The sequence below is a fragment of the Balaenoptera ricei genome, chromosome 10, assembly GCF_028023285.1.
Source record: "Balaenoptera ricei isolate mBalRic1 chromosome 10, mBalRic1.hap2, whole genome shotgun sequence".
NCBI lineage: Eukaryota > Metazoa > Chordata > Mammalia > Artiodactyla > Balaenopteridae > Balaenoptera > Balaenoptera ricei.
In genome coordinates this window covers 77809-96356 of record NC_082648.1, presented here as the reverse complement: position 1 = coordinate 96356, position 18548 = coordinate 77809, and the positions used below count along the sequence as shown (strand labels likewise).

At 51.3% G+C, this 18548-nt stretch overlaps 1 protein-coding gene across 2 annotated transcripts; it reads left to right on the top strand.

The window, feature by feature from the left end:
- Positions 1–976: 976 nt before the first annotated feature.
- Positions 977–9978, top strand: PEX26 (peroxisomal biogenesis factor 26). 2 transcript variants are annotated; one of them, XR_009505257.1, is made up of 6 exons: positions 977–1515; positions 2546–2686; positions 3131–3426; positions 4907–5053; positions 7441–8669; positions 9093–9978. XR_009505257.1 is itself a non-coding variant. In XM_059934967.1 (5 exons), the coding sequence occupies exons 1-5, from the start codon at positions 1301–1303 to the stop codon at positions 7542–7544; spliced, it is 903 nt and encodes a 300-aa protein (XP_059790950.1). In that variant the 5' UTR covers positions 977–1300; the 3' UTR covers positions 7545–9978. The 2 variants fall into 2 exon arrangements, 1 of the variants encoding a protein (XP_059790950.1); XM_059934967.1 differs by having other exon boundaries at positions 7441–9978.
- Positions 9979–18548: the final 8570 nt, after the last annotated feature.

Genomic DNA, 18548 nt, shown 5'->3' with positions numbered 1-18548 from the left:
TCCTTAGGATTTATCACCACCTGACATACAACTGTATGTATTTCACTTGCTCATTTTCAATTTTGTTTCCTTTCACTATATGGAAGCTCCACCGAGGCAGGTATTTTTGTCTTTGTTCAGTGGGATCCTCAGTGTTTAGAACGAGGCCTGGCACTTAGTAGGTTAGGTATCTGTGGAATAAGTGAGTCCTGGCTTTATCACCTTATACGGTTACGGCTCCACACTTCTCAACCGCAGAGTCTGATGCATTTAATGCTTCTGCCTCAGCTTTCCAGGAGGACTTTCTGCAGAGAGCTGAGGGCCCAGGCTGCTGACCAGGGAAGGGGAGGCTGACGCGGGCAGGTCCTGACCCTGCGCCTAGCCTGGTCCGTCTCATCTATTCACAAGGGGAGCCGCTTCCAGAGACTTCAAAGGTAGAAACTGGGAGGAACCGAGCTGAGGGCTTAACACAAACTTGGGAGGCCCCAAAAAGCCTGAGTGAAGCACAGAATATAATAAATGTAACTTATGTGTCTGTGTACAACCACTTAATAATTACTATCGCAGCCGTAACGTATGGAATACTTACTCTGTCCCAGTGCTTTACTGCAAACTGCATTACACACTGTACGGCTGTTTTTCACGAGCTCTCTATTTGGCATGAGGCACGGAGTCTCAGTGTGGACTGACCGGGAGCTGGGCGGCGGCCCGGCGGGAGGCGGCACACAGACGCCCTTTCCCGCCCGCCGCCCGAGCTGCGCCCCCATCGCACGCGCCAGAGACCTACGCCTCCGCCCACAACCCGTTGGGCCTCACCTCCCACAGCCCATGGCTTCCGTCGCCGGGCTTTCTCCGGCTGCCACGACTTCCGGGACGCGGCATGCCGGGGCTTGTAGTCCGCAGTTCCCAGCTGCGCCGGGAGGGCGGCCGCTTCAGGAGCCGGACTACAACTCCCAGAGTGCCCCGCGCCGCCGAGCCCCGAACGTCGGCGGGGTCTGCGCGCGCAGCGAGGTCGGCGCCCGCGTTTCCGCGCCAGTGCTGGCGGCCCTGCAGCTGGAGAGGCCAGGGAGCGGCCCTGCCCGGGTCCGGGGTCCCAGTCCTTGTCGTGGGGCCGGGTGTCCAAGGACGCATTGCTCCGCAAATCCGAGGGCGCCAGGCTGTCCCGCGCCGGAACCGCAGGAGAGCCCAGCCGTGCCCCCCTTTCCTTCTCGGGGTGCGGCCTCGGGGAGGCTCGTGGGCCAGGCTGTGAGGACTCTCCCTCCTCCCCAGGCCGCACCGGGCACCCCGCAGCCCCCAGAGGGCGGCGGCCTGGCGCCCGCCTATGAGGAGTGACCCCGCGACTTCCGCAGCCCCCATGAGGGGGCTCGGGGGGCCCCTGCGGAGCAGCGAGCCCGTGCGCGCCGCCCCGGCGCCGTCGGCGGCCGCGCTTCTGCTGGAGGATGCGGCCGACCTCCTGGTGGTGCACCTGGACTTCCGCGCGGCGCTGCGCACCTGCGAACGCGCCTGGCAGAGCCTGGCCGAGGAGCCGGCGGGCGCGTACGTGGTGGGCTCGGTTCGCCTCCGGGGGCGGTGGGAGGGGCTCCAGACCCCAGCACTCCTGCCGTCCGGTCGCTCACGCCAGCCTTATGCCTTCTTTTCTCGCGGTGACTCTCCGGAGGTAGCGGCTCACCTTGTGCCGGTTCTCCGAGGAGAGAACGAGGCGCTGCCCAGTGAGGAGGAAGCGGTCGAGGAGTGTAACGGGCTTAGGGGGACCCACAGCCAGTTCTTTCTCCCTGTTCCAGGGTAGAATGCCTGACGGGAAGATAGAATTGAGTTATTAAATCACTTCAGTAAGCGGGTGGCGAAGTCCTCTTCTGGGCGCACCCCTCCCCCGAGCTGTCACCTTCTCACCTTGGCTGATAAATGGGTGTGTTCTGGTCCTGTTGAAGGATCGTATCAAAGAATCGAAATCTTGGTCCTGCCTTGCTCTTTCTGATGCCGCTAGCCTCTCCGGTAGCTGAGGGCATCATTTCTCTGTGGGTTGTAGAGTTGGATTAGGCCGCAGTAGGGAGGGGGTAGTTCGAGTCCTCAGAGAAGGATGAATGAACTGGGGAGCCCTGGCTGTGTGTTGAGGGGTCGGTGAAGGCTTGTTGCAGTAAATGCTGAAGGCTGTGATTCTGGGTGCTGCACTCAGGCGGAGACCTTGCTCCTGTTCGTTTCTTCACTAAGCAAACTCTTAGCTCCAGCTCTCTTTCCACCCACACATTTGTGCTGCCCTTTGACTTTTTCCCCTCGGGAGTAAATGAACCCTTCCTGAATTTACTTGGATACAGGGATGTGTGTTGGGCAGCAGCCGATTTGCCTCTAGGTTTACAGGAACTTTTAGCTCCTGGGAAAAGGGCAGTTTTCTCTTGTGTTGGGGCCGGTGAGAGTGACGGTAATTGTGAGGCCCACTGGAATGTCAGTGGCGAGGATAGAGGTGATGGCTGCTGAGCTGGGAGCTGGCGAAGAACGGTCTCAGGGTGGAGGTGGGAATGGCAATGCAGGGGAACCACTTCTGGACTTGAATTGGCTTTTCTGCGGACAGCTGCTTGGAGGTGAAATGCTCTCTGTGTGTTGTGGGGATCCAGGCGCTGGCAGAGATGGATCGGTGGCAGGAAGTGCTGTCCTGGGTTCTTCGGTGTTACCAGGTTCCTGAGAAGCTGCCCCCCAAAGTCCTGGAGCTGTGGTAGGTCCTTAGGTCCTTACTGCTTCCCCACTGGGTCAGTGCAGGAGCACGAGGCTTTTTCTGTCCTCTGCCGATTCCGCCCTGATATCTCCTCTTTTCCCTTCCATACCATTTCCCTTCAGATCTGATTCTTTCCCTGTCCCGCCACCCCCGACTTCAAAACAGCGATAAAAGATGTGGAAGGAGGAATTTAGGAAGGGAGTAGGGAAAAGAGGAAGGAATAGGAGACGTGAAGTGGGGTGACGGAAGTGGGGTGTGTCAGAGCTGGGCCAGCTTCTTGCTTCTCCTAAGAACTCCTGGTTCTTACTGTGTCAGCATCCCGTAGGGAAGGGCTGGAGGGCCGGGGGCCGGGCTGGGTAGGAGGAGTGTGGTGGTTATGAGAAATTAACAAACCACAAAGAACTGACTGCTCTTTTTTCGGGGTTGGATTATTTGGGGCTGCAGTGTTCTTTTATACAGCAAGATGCGAGAGCCTGGAGCCGTGCGGGATACGGTCAGTGCTTGGCTCCAAGACGCTGGCAACCAGGGCCTTCCGGAGTACAGAGCCTTAGCAGAGCTTCACCTGCGGCGGGTGCTGCTTCCCCTGGGCTGCTTGTCGGAGGCTGAAGAGCTGGTGGCGGGCTCTGCAGCCTTCAGTGAGGAGCAGCAGCTGGACGCACTTCAGGCCATTAGCACGGTGAGGCAACAGCAGAAACACGGACAGTCCGGCTCCGAGGAGACCCAGAAGCTAAACCAGGAAGGTGAGACGTTATCCTTCTTTTTGGCCTCTCTACAGTGGAGTAATGGGCTTTCTCCTGAACCTTGGAGAAGTTCTTTGTATGAGTAACTTCCAGATCACAGAATAAGAAACCTGTTGAGGTGCTTAGAAAGCCCAGCCCAGACCCTCTGAAGTTGGCAGTGGAAGGCGGGTGGCGCAGTTTTCAGACAGAACCTTGGCTTTTGTTTCCTGACAGTCACCTTCTCCTTGGGGTCCTGTCGTTAGATCTGCCTCCACGGTGCTGGCCTGGGTGGGATGTTACTCCTTTAAATGCTGGCCCAAATGCAGACCCCGCTGAGGTGTAGTTGGGGATAGCCAAAGGAGAATGAACGGCTGACATGGTAACTTGTTAGCTCGACTTTCGGGGTTCAGTTTGGGCCCCTGCCCTGCCTCCTGTCTGCCTTCCCTTAGCAGACCTCTCGCTCAGTGTCTTCTTCAGGGATTGACGTCTGCCCCGTTTCAGGGCCAGCCCGCTTCTGCCCAGTAGAGTGCAGCTTTACAAACGGTGGAAACCACTTCAAGACCTAACACCGTGCACCTGGCTAGCAGCTGCAAGGGCACCTGCACGGGCAGGGATGCGGGGGGTGGACTTAAAGGGCCTCTACTCCAGACTCTTCCCCGGTCCCTGAAGCCTCTTCATCACCTTTTCCTCGAGCAATCGTCTAGTCTGTACATGAATACTTTCAAGGACAGAAAAGTCCCTGTCTCCTGACGCAGCTGGGGACAGTTCTGTAAGGAAGTTCTTCCTGAGGCTGAGTTTAACGTTTCCTTCTGGTAGTTTTTAACCCACTGATTCTTGCTTTTTCTGTTGGTAACACGTAGAATAGGCCTAATCCGTTTTACATGAAAGGCCCGTTAGGAGACTGTAGTCCTGTTTCCAAAGTGTTTTTCTTTGTGTGCTTTCTTTGTGAGCATGGACCTGCTGAGTTAAGATCACTTCTTTGCAAACAGCTTGTTGACTTCAGGGACCACGCGTGACTCCCCAGACCCCCTGCCTGTCCACTGCCTGGGGAGGAGGAGTTCAGGGTGTTCTGTCAGGGCTGGGAGGTAGTGTTCATGTTTGTACTCACGGCCCAAGACTGGAATTCTTCACTGTACCTATTAGGTGCCCTTTATTTTCTGCATTCGTTGATCATCAGGAACTATTGCTCTGTGTAACTCTGTGCATACGTCTTAGGCCAAAATGCTGTAAAGTAGTGAGGCTATTAAAGAAGCACCAGATGTGCAAGGTTTCCCCAGCTGAGTAGACGTTTCTGTCAAAGTCCTCTCGTAAGGAGATGGTATTCTGGTGATTTAGTCTGTCCTTAAAGCATCTTCGGAGCTTTTGGAACTTCCTTTAGAACCACTTTATGAACTGCATGAGAAAACCAGTCTTGTTACCCTTTTGCTCGACTTTTATAATCAAGCTCAGAGTCAGGGAAGCTGGTTCTTACCCTGAAGTTATGCTCGGTCTCCCCGGCCAGGCTCCTCCTCCCACAAGTTCCTGTCACTACTGACGTTGCTTCGCCAGCTTTGGGACTCTGCAGTGAGCCACTTCTTTGCCCTGCCCTTCAGAAAGAGCCTCCTGGCTGCCTTGCTTCTCTGCCTCTTGGTGGTGAGGTTTGATCCCGGTGAGTGAAGACACCTCCCGCCCTCCTGGGGACGGGGCGGTTGACAGGGGCTGGGCCTTGGGAGCCCTCCTGGGGGTGGAGGTTTTCCCTGGTCTCTTCTGCAAGGAGGAGTTGGTGGACCTGAGCAGGAGCCAGCCCAGCCTACCTAGAAGGAGAGGCCAGTCCTGGAGAAAGGCCACTCTGCCCTGTTGACCCTGAACGTCCAGGGGTGAACTCTGAGGAGAGCCTCAGAGTTAACAAAGAAAAACTTCATCGTAATGTGTAAAAAATTTATGTTAATTGAAACCATATTAAATTGTAGAAATACAATTACAATAGAAAAAAATATATAATATTTTAGAGAATATGGAAAATAGAGAAAAGTATAAAGGAGAAAACAGAAATCGCCCATAAGTCTGCTACCGTAACGGTTATACTTAGTCTTTCTCTGGATGTAGATGCAATTTTGCGTGTCGTTAAGTATTCTTTTTTTTTCCTTCTAGTTTTATTGAATTATAATTGACATAGAGCACTGTATAAGTTTAAGGTGTATCGCATAATGATTTGACTCACATACATCATGAAATGATTGCCACAGTATGTCTAGTGAACCTTTATCATTTCATATAGATAAAAAATTTAAAAATAGAACAAAAATGTTTTCCTTGTGATGAGAACTCTTATCTTCTGTATCTAACACACAGCAGTGTTAATTATATTTATCATGTTGTACATTACATTCCTAATACTTATTTATCTCATAACTGGAAGTACCTTCTTCCAATTGCCCATCCCCCTACAAGTATTCTTTAAAACATGGCTTTAGGGACTTCCCTGGTGGTCCAGTGGTTAGGACTCCGTGCTTTCACTGCCGAGGGCCCGGTTTGGATCCCTGGTCAGGGAACTAAGATACCGAAGCGCGGCCAAAAAAAAAAGAAATGTGTTTAAAGCTTTACCTGGCTAAATAATACTCCAGATTATAGGAACTTCCATAATTGATTTTACAATGCCCTATCGTTGAACATTTTGATGATTTCTTACTCCGTTTTCTGCTATGCTCTTTGCTGAGGGTTAATTCCTCAGACCTATAAGCACTGGGCCAATGGTTAGGTGCTCCCTCGTGGACTTTTCTGTGTGTTGCTCTGTGTGAGTTATGACCTAATCTCTACTCATGAATTCAGACTTAGGACTATGTAACTTTCCAAACAAAGGAAAACTGGAAACCCTTGTTTCAGTCCCTTCATTTTCTTTTTCTTTGGTCTTTGGTTGAGAAACCTAAGAACCAGAGAGAAAAGTGACGACTCTAGAGTCACACAAACGTGTGTCTGTTGCTCTTGATTTAGCCTTAGATCTTGCCCGTGTCCCCCACTTGCCTTTTGCTTGTTCAGGAGCCGTTTCTGCACAGCTCAGGTTGTCCCTTGGACCCCTTGGCTGAACACTGAGCAGGAGTTCCCTCTGAACAGCTCTGTTAGCCCTCAGGGAAGCTGAGGAGAGTTTGTGTTCATTCCTGTCCACCATCTGACCTTTTACTTTGTTCCAGAGACTTAGTAAAACTTAGAAACTTTTTTGTGGTTCTTATGAGTTCTTCAGCCTCATAAACCCTGGTCTTCTGAGTGGGTACAGCAAGGTGCCATCTGAGCTTCTTCCATCAGGGAGCCCTGGCTGTGGTCCCACCCTCAGGACAGTCTTGACTCAGTGCAGAGGTGGCGAGAACCCAGGGCTGGGCTGCAGTTAGAACTCGGCAGAGAGGATGTAAAGAGGGTGGACTATAATAGCTTTCTTAAAAGTAACATTTTTTTTTTTTTTTGGCCGTGCCTTGCGGCATGCGGGATCTTAGCTCCCCGACCAGGGATTGAACCTGCGCCCCCTGCGTTGGAAGCGCAGAGTCTTAACCACTGGACTGCTAGGGAAGTTCCAGTAACATATTTCTTTTTAAGAAAGAAAAAAAAAATCAATTAAAAATCAGTAATTCAAATAAGGAAAAACAAACAAACCAAAACAAACAGCCAACTCAGCTCTCTTTCAAAAGAGGTGGATTTTACTTTTATTTTCAGTATAATTAACTTATGATAAAAATAGGTAATACTGTCACTTGGCTCCAAATTTAAAAGCTACAAAGAGGAATGTAGTGAGAAGTCTCTTCCCAAATTCCTCTCCCCAGAGGGAGCCACCGTTACCAGTTTTTTGTATATTAAAAAGTTAGATTAAAACATAATAAATTTGGATCTTTTTCTGAGCAAGCTGAAGGTCACTGTAATCCAAGTGAAGAAAATGCATCCCAGAGTCTATATCCTGGAGGAAGGGAAATTCTTTACTGTTGGGAGGGGAGGAGGGGCACCAGCATGGGTCGCTCCCCAGGTGGGAGAGTTTGGGCGGGTAGGGGCCCACTGACTCACCTCTCCCTGCAGCTTCTCCTGCTTCCCTGCCCTTCCTCTACAAGCTGGCTCAGATCTTCCATCGGATCCGCAAGGCCGTGACCTCTCCTCTCTGCCGGCTTCCTGTCCATGACTGAGTGGTCTTCCTGCTCACCTTGACCCCCTGGTCCCCAAGGCTGCCGGACAAGCAGAGCCAGTCGTCCATGGCAGCCTGTTTCCTGCAGCTGGATGGGCCCTGCCAGTGTGGCCAGCCTAATTCTAGGAGGAGCTGACCTGGCCCAGGCACTGTATCTTGCTGCCTGAATGCCCTCCCCTTTGCGCCCCACTTTGGCCAGCTTGGCAGGTGGTGTGGAAACAAGATGCACAGCCCTGCAGAGGCCCCTTGCACAGGAGGCATTTGGGAAAGGAGAATGCTTTGTCCTTGAAACATTTCGTCTTCCTGCAAAGGCAGGGGTTTGATTTTTCAGGCCAGGGTGTTCATGAAGCTGGAAGTTCAGAACAGGGTCCTGGTGGAGGGACCTTGGCCTTTCACTTGCTTGGAACACTTACCTCTGAAGGTCGCCCCAGTGCAGGGCCTACCCGGGCAGGGTTGAGGGCTCCACAGTCTGGTCTGGTTCATCACTACCCCTCCCCGAGGTGTGCAGTGGGCCCACTCTCCGCTCAGACCAGGCATGGCCTCCTGAGCCCCTCCCTGGTGCACTTCTCACTGGGTAAGGGGATCTGGCCTGGTGCCTCCTGGGCTTCAGCTCCGTTTTCCAGGTTGTCAGTGGCCAGGTGGGGCTCTGTTACACCGGTGTCTCTGCCCTCTCTCCCTCCTGTCGACTCCTCCCCCTCCTGTCGACTCCTCCCCCTGCCGTGCGGTAGTTGCGCTTTGCCTGATGGCTGTCTCACCAGGTTCTGCCTGCATCCGTGCCTCCTTGGTACACGCCTTTGCTGGTTCCCCCCTTCCTATGCCTTGTTATTCTAGTTATATTCTACTGTTTGTATAACACGCAAGTGTTTCTGCTTCTGTGACCTTGAAAAGCAGGCCAGCCTCAAAGGCTGATGAGCTGAAAATGGAGCAGGGTAGTCAGGTGAGCTGGAAGCGTTTATGGAGGGGGTTGGGTGGAGGGAGGCTGTGAAGGCAGCGAATGATTTTATTCCTGTGCAGGGAGGAGACACGGGGGCCGTAGCGGTTGAACAGCTGAAATGTTTCAGTGCTTCCCGTCAGTGGCCATGTTTCCGTGTGAGGACATGCTGTCGGGTGGTGGAAAGCCTGGGAGGTGAGTCCTAGGGTTGGTCCGCCGAAGCCAAGAGTTAAGAGCCCTGCGGAGAGGAAGGGAGGCCACTGAGCTTTGCTCTCTCTCCTTCAGGATGATTTTTAAAATCTGGTCCTGTTCACACCCTGGATAAAACTCTTTAATGGCTTCCCCTGGCCCAAGGGTAAAGCCCAGGTTCTTGCGGAATGTAGGGCCCTTGGGCACTGGTTTTGGCGGGCACCCCTACTTCATGTGGGGCCTCTGATCCAGCCCAGCCCCCCATAGTCTTCGTTTTCTGAGCACTGCACCCCTCACACCTCTGTGCCTTTTGCACCTGCTGACGCCTCTGGAGGCCCCGCTCCCCTCTTGCCTGGTGAGCCCTTTCAAACTTCCAGGCTTACCCAGGGGTCGCCTCTGTGCACCCTTTCCTGGTGTCCCCTGCTCCAGGCCCCTGTTTCGTGTGCTTTCTGTGGTGGTGACCCCGCGGCCTCGTGACTGTGGGATTCTGTGGCCTCTCTGAAGCTGGGGAGCGTGGCTCTTCGCAGCACTGAGTCGAGGGTAGATCCCTGCCCTCCCACTCGCTGGGTGTGTGACTGTTGGAAAGTGATTTAACCGCATCTGTAAGTTGGTTCTCCCCTCACAGGGACTTGGGTGAGTAAATGAGCCTCTAGTGCGGTGTTAGCACATCTCCTGCTCCGGATAAGAGCTCCCATGAGAGGTAGCTGTGTTCCCATTGCCTGGCCGAAGGCCGGGGGTTAGAAGGTGTTCAGAGGCATTTAAAAGAATAAGCGGATGTAACTGACATGACAGGAGGCCTCTGCCACAGGTGCGTTTGTGGGTTTGTGTGGTGGAAGCCCCGACTTCCCAGCCTCTTCTCTCGCCCCGGAAGCCCCCATGTGGCCCTGCTCTAGGCCTTGAGGATCTCTGCTTCCTGTCTGTCTTGAGCTCCGCAGCCTTGTTTGGCATCCAGCCCTCCTAGGCAGACAGGCACTCGGACCTGCTGCTCAGGTGGCTCGGGCCTTTTCTGAGGATGCAGCTGCTGCTCGGGCTGGTCCTCAGCTCTGGGCTTGACGAGGTCCGAAGCGAGGGGAGAGCCGCCTTGTCGCACCAGCGCGTGCGCTGACCGGTGAGGTCGCCATTAGCTGCAGATGGCCTTTGAGCCCGTGAAGTGTGGCCGGTCCATGTGGAGATGTTCTGTAAATGTAAGATACACGCTGATTTCAAACACATAGAACTACAAAGGTGGAAACTCGATAATTTTTATATTGATTGCATGTTAAAATGACAATCTTTTGGGTATATTGGGCTAAATAAAATCTATTACTGAAATGAATTTCACCTGTTTCTTTTCACTTTTTGGGGGGGCTCCCAGAATGTTTAATCTTGCTCGGAGATTAAATGTTTCTGTGGGCCGGCACTCGCCAGCACCCAGCACACGTCCAGCCCAGAGAAGTGGCCCATAAAGTGGGGTCTGCAGACATGAAATCTGGAAAGACCACCTCTTATAGCCCCTTCTTTGTGAGTTAAGGAAATGGGGACCCCAGGGTGAAGTGAGCCCCCAGGTGACGGCCTGCATGAGACCAGGGTCTCCTATCCCCCCAGCGTCCCCTCGCTGCACACGGTGCCCTCATGTGCCCGAAGATCAGCCGCCGAAGCTCGCTGTCAGCGTGCAGCTGTGTCTGGAAGGTACCTCGGCCCGAGCGAGTGGGCTGGTCCTGCAGGTTCTGAGAGGATACGACGTGGGTTCTGTGGCTGAGGGGCCTCTGGGGGGACAGGGTGAGGTGAGGAGGGCTTGGGCTGCGGTGGGCGGTCACCGGTGGGGGTGGGGAGCAGCGGAGGGGAGGACGCAGGGTTCTGCTTCTAGAAAGGGGGTCCGAGGGGCCGAGGGCGTATTTCGTGGCTTTGTGCAGGTGACGCTGTGGGTGTGTTTGCACATGTGTGTGTCTAGACTGTTTAAAAACTATTTGAGGTTTACCTGTATAGTACAGAATTCAGAAGTCACAAAAGGGTGTTTGTGAAAAAGAGTGTCTTTCCTTCCCCGGCCTCCTGCCCCAGCCTACCACCGCTGCCATCCGTATCCTTCCACAGCTAACCTTTGACAAGAAGCTTCTCTTCCTCTCTGCAGAGGATGGCATCCTACACACACGTGCCACAGTTTTTTTAAAACTTAATTAATCTTGGATGTTTGTTCCGTATCAGCTCATGTAGAGCTGCCTCATTCTTACCAGCGCTCTGTATTCCGTTGTATGATGGGCTCACAGTATAAAGCCCGTACCCTTTCCCCTGAATGCCGTGAAGCCTCTCCACCCTCTCCTAAGCCCGAGTCTGAGATTAGCAGGTGGGGGTCACACCTCTGCTGTCTGCCTGGTAACTGCCTCAGCCACAGGGGAGCTGAGAGCCGGCCTCTCACACTCCGGACACCACTTATAAATCTGGGCTCTTTTGGGTCCACTATTCCCCAGCTCCTCTTTTTCAAGCACCTCTTTGAAACGTTTCACATCCCCCTGTCACTTTTTCTACCATCCGAGATGGGGACTGACAGGCATCAGGTAATATTTGGAGACTTGGTTGAAAAACGAAAGGATTTTTGCAGAAGTATGTCAGCATAGAGAAGAGTCACTTTAACAGTAGCACCAGCATTATTGACGTGGAGAGATTCCTTAGGCAGAAAACCAAAGTGTACGGTCCTCAGAAGGTAACCAGCAGCCTCGCCGTCAGAGCTGCATTAAGTTCTGGAGAAAAGCACTGATGCTTTTATGTTAAGAGGCTTGTTTTCCAGATGCAGCAGAGCGTGTGTAGTCCCTTCCTTGGCTCCTTGCTGCCTCTGAGGGCTCTGACTCTGCCCTTTCTGTTTCTTGGGCTGGTTTCCCTCTGCCCTTGGCCTTCGTGCTTGGAGGGAGCACACCCTCAGGGCTCTGCCAGCAGCTCTGCTCTGTCTGGTCTCCACCCCCATCTCTGACCTCGCAGGCTGTTTGTTTTTTATTTCTTCTTCTAGAGTTTCTTTGCATATAAATTTTTTAAAATTTGGATATCGATCCCATTTTCTCCTTTTTTTAAATAAAAATAACTATATTATACACACAGTTTTATTCCTTTTTTATTTTTCAAAGAAGTGGCATGATTTTGAAGAATATAAAGGAATATAGGTTATTATAATGTGTACTTTTGCTGGTTTGGGTTCTAGCTCTGCTGCTGAATTGCTCTATAACTTTGCAAAAAGCACTTAATCTTTTTTTTTTTGTTTTATTTATTTATTTATTTATTTTTGGCTGTGTTGGGTCTTCGTTTCTGTGCGAGGGCTTTCTCTAGTTGCGGCAAGCGGGGGCCACTCTTCATCGCGGTGCGTGGGCCTCTCGTGGCCTCTCTTGTTGCGGAGCACAGGCTCCAGATGCGCAGGCTCAGTAGTTGTGGCTCACGGGCCCAGTTGCTCTGCGGCATGTGGGATCTTCCCAGACCAGGGCTCGAACCCGTGTCCCCTGCATTGGCAGGCAGATTCTCAACCCCTGCGCCACCAGGGAAGCCCAGCACTTAATCTTTAGGTCTCAATTTTCTTACCTTAAAAATGGGGATAAAATTTTTCTGCCTTATTTTCTTTATGATACTTTTGTGTCATATGAGCAAAAGTCCACTAAAAAAACTTCGAGAAGTATTAAGTGATACATACATACACGGGATGGAATATTTAAAACACTACGAAATATTTACTATTATAAAATAGGATGGTTAAGTCTTTTTGATAAAATAGGTTTAAAATATTTGAAATAGGTGCATGAAATAGGTTACATAGACACTGACTTTCCATATGGGCACATTTAGCTGGATTAAGGAAGATTAATGGCCCACTAGGGATCTGTGTCTAGTTACACAGGCCAATGCAAATCAACGCTTTCTCTCCGCTGTTTAAAATAATCAGGACTAGGCCAAGAAACGACACGCTCTCTGCCTCACCTTTACTTCGGGCCTGTGGGAGGAGGAGGGTGGGGCTGGAGAGTGGGGAGGTGATGGGGTCTGTGAGAGAATATTTGGTAAAGACAAAGTCTGGGGGTTGTGGTCTGAGGGGGTGACTGTCTCAGAGGCGGGGAGAGTTCATGACAGGGAAGCAGGTGCAGGTGGGCACTCGAATTTTAGAGGTGGATCTGTGAGCCGGTACTGCTGGGGTCAAAACTCTGACACCAAATTGACCAGAGTGAAAAATAGCTGGGGTCCAAGCCTGGCTCTGCTGCCACATGGGACGACCAGACTTTACTTTCAGGTCTGTGAACAGGCCACGTTACTCATTGTGTTTGTAAGACATGAAATGTGTTCGTTTAAACAACCTAACTAAACAACCCATAGAAACATCATCTCCATCTTCTCTTCGATACACATGCATATTGTTTGTCATAAACATATATCTAGTACTTTCAGTTCTGCGTTTTTCATTTAATATGATCATCTATTCAGTTTTCAGCATTGCTGCTTCTTTACTATATGTATTTGTTTCCTGGGGTTGCTGAGACAAAATTAGCACAAACTGGGGGGCTTCAAACAACAGAAACATATTCTCTCACAGCTCTGGAGGCTGGAAGCCCACAGTCATGACATCTCTCTCCAGAGGCCCTGGGGAGGGTCCTTCCCGCCTCTTCCAGCTCCCGGAGCTCCAGGCGTCCCTGGGCTTGTGGCCGCATCCCTCCCGTCTCTGCCTCTGTCTTCACGTGGCCGACTTCTCGGTTTCTATGTTTTCTGCTTTTCTGTCTCTTTTAATGTCGCCGAATTTAGGAAACACCCTAATCCAGGTGATCTCATCTTGAGGTCTTAATTACACCTGCAAATGAGGTGACAGTGGAGGTTCCAAGTGGACGAATCTTTGGGGTCTCAGTTCTCCATTTTAGCAGCCATGTAACCCTTCCTACTGATGTGCTGGCCATTCTAGATCTTGCTGACATTTTGCTAATGTGAACAACAGCTCTGAACAGACTGTGTGTACAAAGGCCATGAAACAGCACTGTTATTTTCCTTGTGGGTTATTTTCTTGGGATAGTTTTCTGAAGCAGATTTATGGCAACGGTGAGAGTGGTTTTCCAGCTCTTTTAACATGCTGCCAGGGTGTGGCCCAGAAAGGCTGGATGTCTGTGATACCCACAGCATGATGTGAAATATCTGGAAAACAGAGAATCCAGCCATCGTTTCAGTGTCCGATAGGAGGCAGATATCCAACAAGTGAAGAATCAGCTGCACGCAGAGCACCAAGGCCTCAGAGAAGACCTGACCTGACCGCCTTACCTTTTCTGTGGTGCCGCTTTACCCCGCGCAGCTCGTTTGGTGCTTTCTGAGGGGCTGGCAGCTGAAGAAGGTGGTCACCGGATCGGTAACAGAGCCTTGGGTGAGGGCGGGGGCTTCCCCTGGCCTCTGAGCAGCTTGCCCCGGTTTGTGAAGGAGACGAGTTTTTCTTAGTTCACCAAGCTCAGGGTTCTCTGCACTTCGCCTCCCGTCCCGGCTGCCTTGTCTTTCTGCTGAGTTCTGTGTGCCTGACGGGTGATGGCCTAATGGGCTGCCCCCTGGGAGGTGAGCTTAGCAGGGATCAAAGGCGATGCCATGGAGTGTCCCACTTCTGACATCAGCCAGTTGGCAGGAGGGGAGCAAGAGGAGAATCAGGGCCGTTAGGAAAATGCCGCCGTCCCCAGCTTAAAACAAGGCCACCCAGACCCCCCACGGTTGGTTTTGGAAGGGGACGCGCCTTGGAGAAGGGTTGGCTGGACCGTGTGGCTCCACATTTGCACCTTTAGATTTCGGTGCCGCAGCCGTCCGCCCTCAGAGGGGAACCACTGCACCCGTGACCCCGTGGCCATCGATGCCCCCTGCCCATCCAGCGCCCTGCAGCGCCTGAGACACAAGCGGGGAGTCCAGTATTCAAATGCGAGTGGTCTTACGGCAGGCGGTCACCGGAGTTAAATCCATGTGGCAAGTGCCTAAATCTAGATAGTCTGGTTATGAAACAGAGTCCCCCAGCAGCGTGGGCACCCGGGAAGTACCAGGTCTTCTTTCTCCAGGCACCCGTCGCCCTCTGCTGTAAGCTCCGCCTTTAATACCCACCCCCTAGAGCAGCTAGACATTTGGCCTCCAAGTCTAGCCAAGCACGAGGACAGGCCTCTACCTGAGGCTCAGTCTGGAGGTGATGACTGAGCATGGAGTCTGACCCCCTGAGTGCAAACCCCAGCTCTGTCTCTTACCAGCGTGTGATCGGAATGACAGCTAACACTGCTAGGTTTCAGATTCTTCACCTGTAAAATGGGGGTGATAAGGGTGTTAATAAGTTCAGGGGCTTGTTGTGAGGAGTAAAAGAGATAAGCACCCAGCACAGCATCTTACACACACAGTGCTCAGAGTCAGGGAATGTGTAAGGAAGGAACACACACATCGTGAAGACCGACCCCAGGGGCTTCCCTGGTGGCGCAGCGGCTAAGACTCTGCGCTCCCAATGCAGGGGGCCGGCTTCGAGCCCTGGTCGGGGAACTAGATCTCACACGCGTGCCACAACTAAGAGTGCACATGCCACAACTAAGGAGCCAGTGAGCCACAACGAAGGAGCCCGCCTGCTGCAACTAAGACCTGGCGCAACCAAATAAATAACTAAAATAAATATTAAAACAAAGCAAAACAGAAGCCTGACTCTCCTCCTGGGGGATTGATAGGAACTATCTTGCCTGCTACTCCGATGCGTGTGGCCCAACACTGTAGGCGTCCCTGTAAGTGTTGTACTGGAGAACATGACCCCATAGCACAAAAGCCACGCAAGGAGAAATAACATGGTCTCTGGAGTCTGGTGGATGTGGAGCAATCTCTTTACAAGGCCTAAATCACGCCGGGAGTTTGCCTTCTCATGAATAGCCCAGATTTTTTTTTTAATCATTGCAAAAGCTAATTTATTTCACTCTTTTTATAAGAACAGAACAAACTCTTGATCCCAGTTGGGTCCAAATCACCTATTTTCGAGGCTGATTTTTTTTTTAAATTTAATTAATTAATTTATTTGGGGGCTGTGTTGGGTCTTCGTTGCTGTGCACGGGCTTTCTCTAGTTGCAGCGAGCAGGGGCTACTCTTTGTTGCAGTGCGTGGGCTCCTCATTGCAGTGGCTTCTCTTGTTGCAGAGCACGGGCTCTAGGCACGTGGTCTTCAGTAGTTGTGGCACACGGGCTTAGTTGCTCCACGGCATGTGGGATCTTCCCTGACCAGGGCTCGAACCTGTGTCCCCTGCATTGGCAGGCGGATTCTTAACCACTGCTCCACCAGGGAAGCCCTCGAGGCTGATTTTTAAAAATCTCTACAGGGAGCAGGGAACTTTACAGCTATTAGAGCAATGCTGCTCTTCTCTGTGAACAGCCTGAATTTGACTTCAGTTTTTCCACCTGCAAAAAAGGGGGACTGTGTTAGGGTTCTCCAGAGAGAGAGCACCCATGGGATATATGGAGACACACACACACACACACACACACATACATACACACACACAGGGAGAGAGAGAGAGAGAGAGAAAATAAGGAATTGGCTCACATGATCATGGAGCCCAAGATCTGGAGTCTGCAAGCTGAACCCAAAGTAGCTGCTGGTGTGAGTTCCAGCCCAAGGGCAGGAGAAGACCAGTGTCTCCGCTCAACGGTCAGGCAGGCAGCTGGTCCCTTTACTCAGCCCTTTTGTTTAATTCAAGTCTTCAACTGATTGGATGAGGCCCACCCACACTGGGGAGGACAATCTGCTTTCCTCAGTCTACTGATTCAAATGTTCATCTCATTCAGAAACACCTTCACAGACACACCCAAAATAATGTGTGACTGAATGTCTGGGTGTCCCGTGGTCCAGTCAAGTTGACACATAAAATTAGCCATCACGGGGACTGAAGACACATGTCCTTCCTCCTTGCCAAACTTCTACTCAGGGAGAAAGGCATAGGATGGAGGTGGGGTCCAGGTTGCCACAGATCAAATAATTGTGAGACAGAGGACTTAAAAACCAAAAAGGAGTAGATGTTTTTTACTCTTAAGATGGTCAGGCCACTATCTGAGTCTTTTTTTCACTATCTGAGTCTGAATGGGCTGCCATAACAAAATACCACACACCAGGCGGCTTAAACAACAGAAACTTACCATCTCACCGTTTTGGAGACAGGTAGCCCCAGATCAAGGTCCAGCAGGGTTAGTTTCTGGTGAGGCCTCTCATCCTGGCTTGCAGACGGCCACCTTCTTGCTGTGTCCTCACCTGGCCTCCCTCTGTGCATACACTCCTGGTGTCTCTTCCTCTCCTCATAAGGACACCAGTCCTATTGGGTCAGAGCCCCACTCTTATGACTGCATTTAACCGTAATTACCTCCCTAAAGGCCCCATCTCCAAGTACAGTCACACTGAGGGTTAAGGCTTCATATATAAACTGGAGGGGGCGGGGAGCTACCCATTTTTTTACCTCCCTGGAACCAAAAGATGTCATATTCAGCATTTATGGTGTAGACGTGGCTCCTTCCAACCCTTAACCCCATAAAGAGGAAAGATGATGAGGTTCAGTGAATTATCATAATGAAGGCTGCTGAATGCCATCATAATTACCACTGTTGTCATTATCATTTTTATCCCAAGACATTAAGAACCTGTTCATAACATATTTGGTGGTTTACAAAGAGAACTCGAAAAATCAGTTTACTCAGCAATGTTTATTGAGCATCTTTGATGCACTTGACTGGCTACTTTTGAGGGGGAGGGAACCAAGATGAATAACAACCCCTGCCTTCAAGGTGTACCAGTTTTGTAGGAATACTTAAACACATGCACACGTACACATACCAAGAATCCGAAGTGGAAAGTGATAAATGTAATGGAAGTGATAAAGTGATAAATGTACACTCTGGGAGTTTGGAAGAGAGATAAATACATAGTTGATAATAGTCATCATCCTTTATTGAGCATTTACCATGTGCTTGGCGGTTAGCTTAATCATGATTCTCAATTTTTAGGATCTTGCATTATAAGATAGACAAAAGTCAACTCATAGTTTACTAAGCACTGTATGTATCGATGGGTAAAGCATTGTGTCTGAGACTCTCTCAAATGCAAAGATGATTAAGACACGTGTCCCGTCCTCTAGAAACTCATAGTATAAATAGGAAACTATAGGAATGGGTGCTCAGCAGAACAAATTGCTATAAAATAAAATAAAGTGTTCTCACTCTCTGCTGGCCGGAGATAGGCACCTGTCGGGAAGGGAAGGGAAAGTGAATCTGTGTTTGTGCTTGGACACTTGGCGAGTCGCCACGTCCGGCCAGAGCAGCTCTATGTGGTTATACCTTGCAGAAAAGCCACGGATTTGCCTGGAGTGACATGGGATTGGTGGTCGGGACCTGAGGAGAGCGGGAGAGGAGGCAGAAGTGCCTTTACTCTTTAGCACTGAATGGACTCTGGTGGGGAAGTTTGCACTGAGACCAAGGATCAATGTCGGCCCTGCCCACCACTAAACTGGGGAGGGGAGGGGAGAGTGAGGGAAGTTCAGTAAGGTGGACAAAATCTGAAGTGTGAAGAGAGGCCCAGACCCATTGTCCCCACCCCCTCCAACCAGGGGAAGCGGGGCAAGCCCCTGGCCCTTCAGCATCACTTGTGGCCACCAAGAGGAAGGCTTATTACTGAGCAAAGAGGCAGCCAGAATCCTGGTATCGTTGTGCACGTTCTGGGCTTAAAAGTAGGAAGAGGGAGTGATGAGAAATGAATCAAGAAAGAAACTTGAAAATAATGGTGGAGGGAGGAGTAGAAGCAGGAACAGAGGACGCCCTGAGCACCTGCTAGGGTCTCACTAATTCTTATCTCAGTTAATCCCCCAGTAGCCAGGCCGGCCTTGATGGAGGTGCAGCGGGCTTCGGAGCAGAGGCTCCACCCCCCACTCAGCAC

Bases quoted from the DNA above. Each gene is read 5' to 3' on its own strand.
- PEX26 (XM_059934967.1), top strand. From the start codon at position 1,301: ATGAGGAGTGACCCCGCGACTTCCGCAGCCCCCATGAGGGGGCTCGGG. The intron at 1,516-2,545 runs GTACGTGGTGGG...TTCTGCGGACAG, and splicing joins GCCGAGGAGCCGGCGGGCGC to CTGCTTGGAGGTGAAATGCT. The intron at 5,054-7,440 runs GTGAGTGAAGAC...CTCTCCCTGCAG, and splicing joins GGTGGTGAGGTTTGATCCCG to CTTCTCCTGCTTCCCTGCCC.